Here is a 3,192-nt window from a genome sequence, read left to right as displayed (position 1 = left end):
CACACCACTGTATATATATATATATATATATATTCTCTCCTCTAGTATGTTCTGTTGCACCTTATTATATCCCATTCTATTTGATCTCAAAAGGAAAATGTTAGCGTACCTTCACTGTCAATGTGGTCTATGGTCTTGCTCTCAGCGCAACTTTCTTCCTCAACCTTCTCCACCTCCTCTCTCTGATTGTGGTCGAACTCCAGTAGCATGTTAATCAGTTCATTAGCAGCCTCCTCCACAAGTGAGCTCTTAGTGTGGAGACTCTGGGCTTGTCTTATGCACAGGTCCTAAATACACACACATATATATATTTGACATGAACATTAAATATGCTATATATGGGGTAGTATACTATAGCATAGCATTAGCTCTAGGGTTTTTACCAGGGCTCCCACAACCACAACAAAACTCATGCAAAGGAAACCTGAGAATTAAATTAACACTTTCTTTAACATTTCTTTACAATTCACTTTATTTCAACTCTACTTTAATCAAGTTACTTTGGCACACAACCAAATTATGTTGGCTTCAATTAGTGTCAGTGATTTCTAACTGGTATACGACATCCCATGGCATGGGCAGGGTTAGAGTCATTAATGAGTCAATCAGTACTTCAAATCTCCTTTATACAGCATACTTAGCTTTGTCTGCAGCGAGTGAATCATTCATTCATAATGCATAATGTTGAAGGTGTGCTTGATAAAACTATAACTACATACTACAACTGTTAATTTATTTGAAAGTATTTATTTACCCTGGTGGTCTGAACAAACTCCTCACAGGTGACCGGTTCATCCTCAGGCAAGACACACAGTGTGGATCCGCTCATCTCCTGCAGTACCGCATCTATCCTAAATTCCACCAAGTCGTTCACCCTGTCCATCAACAGCTCCAGGTCAGCTGGAGAGACAAGAGAAAGAGAGGGACACAGAACAGCAATTGAGGCAAAAAGGATGGCCAGCATTGGAGGTGGGGGACGGGTAGAGAGCGGTGAATGAGGCAGCAAATTTACAAAGATCGGAATAAAATTAGAAGTGGAGCATAAAGTGGGACAAAATGCATACTGCATGTGAGAGTTACTTGTGAAAACACACACATAAACAGCGAATGTACAATAAATCCATTAATGTAAATTCTATTAGATGCTGCCAGTGCTGAGTTGCAGGATGTCCAATGTGTCAGCATGTCAGATATTGATCTCACTGGATTTTTTTGCTTACCCAAAGCCTTGTCAATGCGGCTGAGGTACTTCTCTATGTTCAGAGATGTCCAGTTGAGAGAGGTCAAACCCGGCTGTATAGCCTCATCCACCTGCCAAGTCAGTAAAGTATGATGATGCACTTTGTATAGTAGCCGCTTTGTAAAGTCCGTCTCATTTCCAGAGTCACATGTTACATTTTTGTGTAAAAAACAAAAAACAAAAAAGCTGTTAACAATCCTTGGAAATTTCTATCATATCACATAATTAATCTGAAAAAAAGATCCCTTTTTGATAGGGGCCTTAATTATATTAATTTAATAACATTAAAACAACACATAAAAACAGACAAATTGGTTTATCAGAGACAGACACTTTTTTTTTTTTAATTTATCCCGTTGCTATCCTGTGACTGCTTTTACAGTATATCTTCTTGGGACCTCTCACACTGCACAAGCAGCTCCACCAAAATATTTTAACAAATCAATGATCCAGTATTTCACTAGGAAAAGAAAAGTATAAATAGTATGATTTTTGAAGGATGACTATGCTTTCTCTCTTCTTTCCCATCCTGTATTTTTGAAAAAGAATGTGACAACCTTGTTCATTTCTCCAGTAGTTATTCATTTATTTGATAACGTTAGAAGTTTAAAAAATCATGTCCCATACACAGAAAGGTCAGTAAAGCATAGACATTCAAGGTCCACCCTTAACAATACAAGGTGATTGTTAAAAAGGGCTCTTAATAATCTTTATATTAACTAAAGACCCTTCTCATCAGGCCCACGTACCGACTTCCAGTCAGTGAGACTGACACACACTTGTGCCTCAAACTGAATTAAAATGACTGAATAGCTATTGTAATAATAAAATAACCCTAACTTCTATGGCACATTTAATTGCAATTGAGATCTTTGGACAGTAACTTTTAATGTTGTTAAAATTGTATGAATCATAAATTTATGAATACTTCTACCAAATACATAAATAAGGAAATAACATGCAGGACATGGTCTGTGGTTTAAATGTGATATAAGAACCACATCTTACCTTAGCTACATGCGGCATGGCCAGCTGTTCAAAAGCACTTTGAATCTTAGCTCGCACTCTGGTGTTCTCGCTCAACATTAACTGGAAGAGGAAAGATATTAATACAGTTAGTGTATTCATTCACAACGGTGTTGAACTAATTTGCTCAGTGGAGAATTCTGTATGTACGTTTGAATGACCTTCTTAGCATGACAATACTTACAAAAACTCCTATTATCCTTTTTTACTGCTCCCTGCAATGTACTAGCTTTTATATTTCTATATGAATTAAGTTGTATGTATTATTGCAGACTTGTACAATTGTGTGTAATATCCACCTGTAATTTGTTGTAGTTCTTTTTGAGGGTGTCCTGTTTCTGCTGCAACAGAGCAGCAAAGGGTGGAATCTCCAAATTCATCCTTGTCATGCAATTTGCCTCCCTGATCTGGGTCAGAATCTCTGGGTCAAAATTCACAAACAGCTCCCCTGTCTCTGGAGACCTGACCAGTAGAGAGGCCTGCAGGCCAACCCGGGCATCCTCCATCTGGTTAGTAGGTATCACGGTTGATTGGATAGTTTTATAGCAGAGAAAAAGAGTAAAAAGAACAAAAGAGAGACTGAAGGCAATGTGTGAGTGGGGGGAAAACACACAAACATATGTGAATGTTGTGTATGACCATAAATATCCAAATTTATAACCATGCTCCTGTGCCAAAAATATAATTTCTGTAACATATTGTATCTTCTTATTCCAAAACTTGCTGCTATTCATGCTTCCCCACTCCCTTTACCTTTTTCATCCAGCTGTGATGGTAGAGCATCTCAAACTCCAATAGAACCCTTGCCACCCTGTTAAAGTTCCTGATGATTCTCTTGGCCTCTGGTGTGGAGAGAACTCCCGGATGCTACACAGGGACAGATTGTTACTGTGTAACTTAAAAAGGAAAATGCATTGACAATTCTA

General features: G+C 38.1%; 1 protein-coding gene across 1 annotated transcript in view; it reads right to left on the bottom strand.

The window, feature by feature from the left end:
* The window catches only part of dnah5 (dynein, axonemal, heavy chain 5), a gene marked incomplete in the record, with an annotated part of 84,165 nt that overhangs the window by 70,631 nt on the left and 10,342 nt on the right, over window positions 1-3,192 (bottom strand). The window contains 5 exon segments of the mRNA XM_035672845.1: window positions 755-900; window positions 1,221-1,311; window positions 2,249-2,329; window positions 2,566-2,772; window positions 3,020-3,133. Coding sequence (XP_035528738.1) covers window positions 755-900; window positions 1,221-1,311; window positions 2,249-2,329; window positions 2,566-2,772; window positions 3,020-3,133 — 639 coding nt within the window.

Source organism: Morone saxatilis, unplaced genomic scaffold (genome assembly GCF_004916995.1).
Source record: "Morone saxatilis isolate NCDOM2014 unplaced genomic scaffold, NCSU_SB_2.0 Contig24, whole genome shotgun sequence".
NCBI lineage: Eukaryota > Metazoa > Chordata > Actinopteri > Moronidae > Morone > Morone saxatilis.
This window is presented reverse-complemented; position numbering and strand designations above follow the sequence as displayed.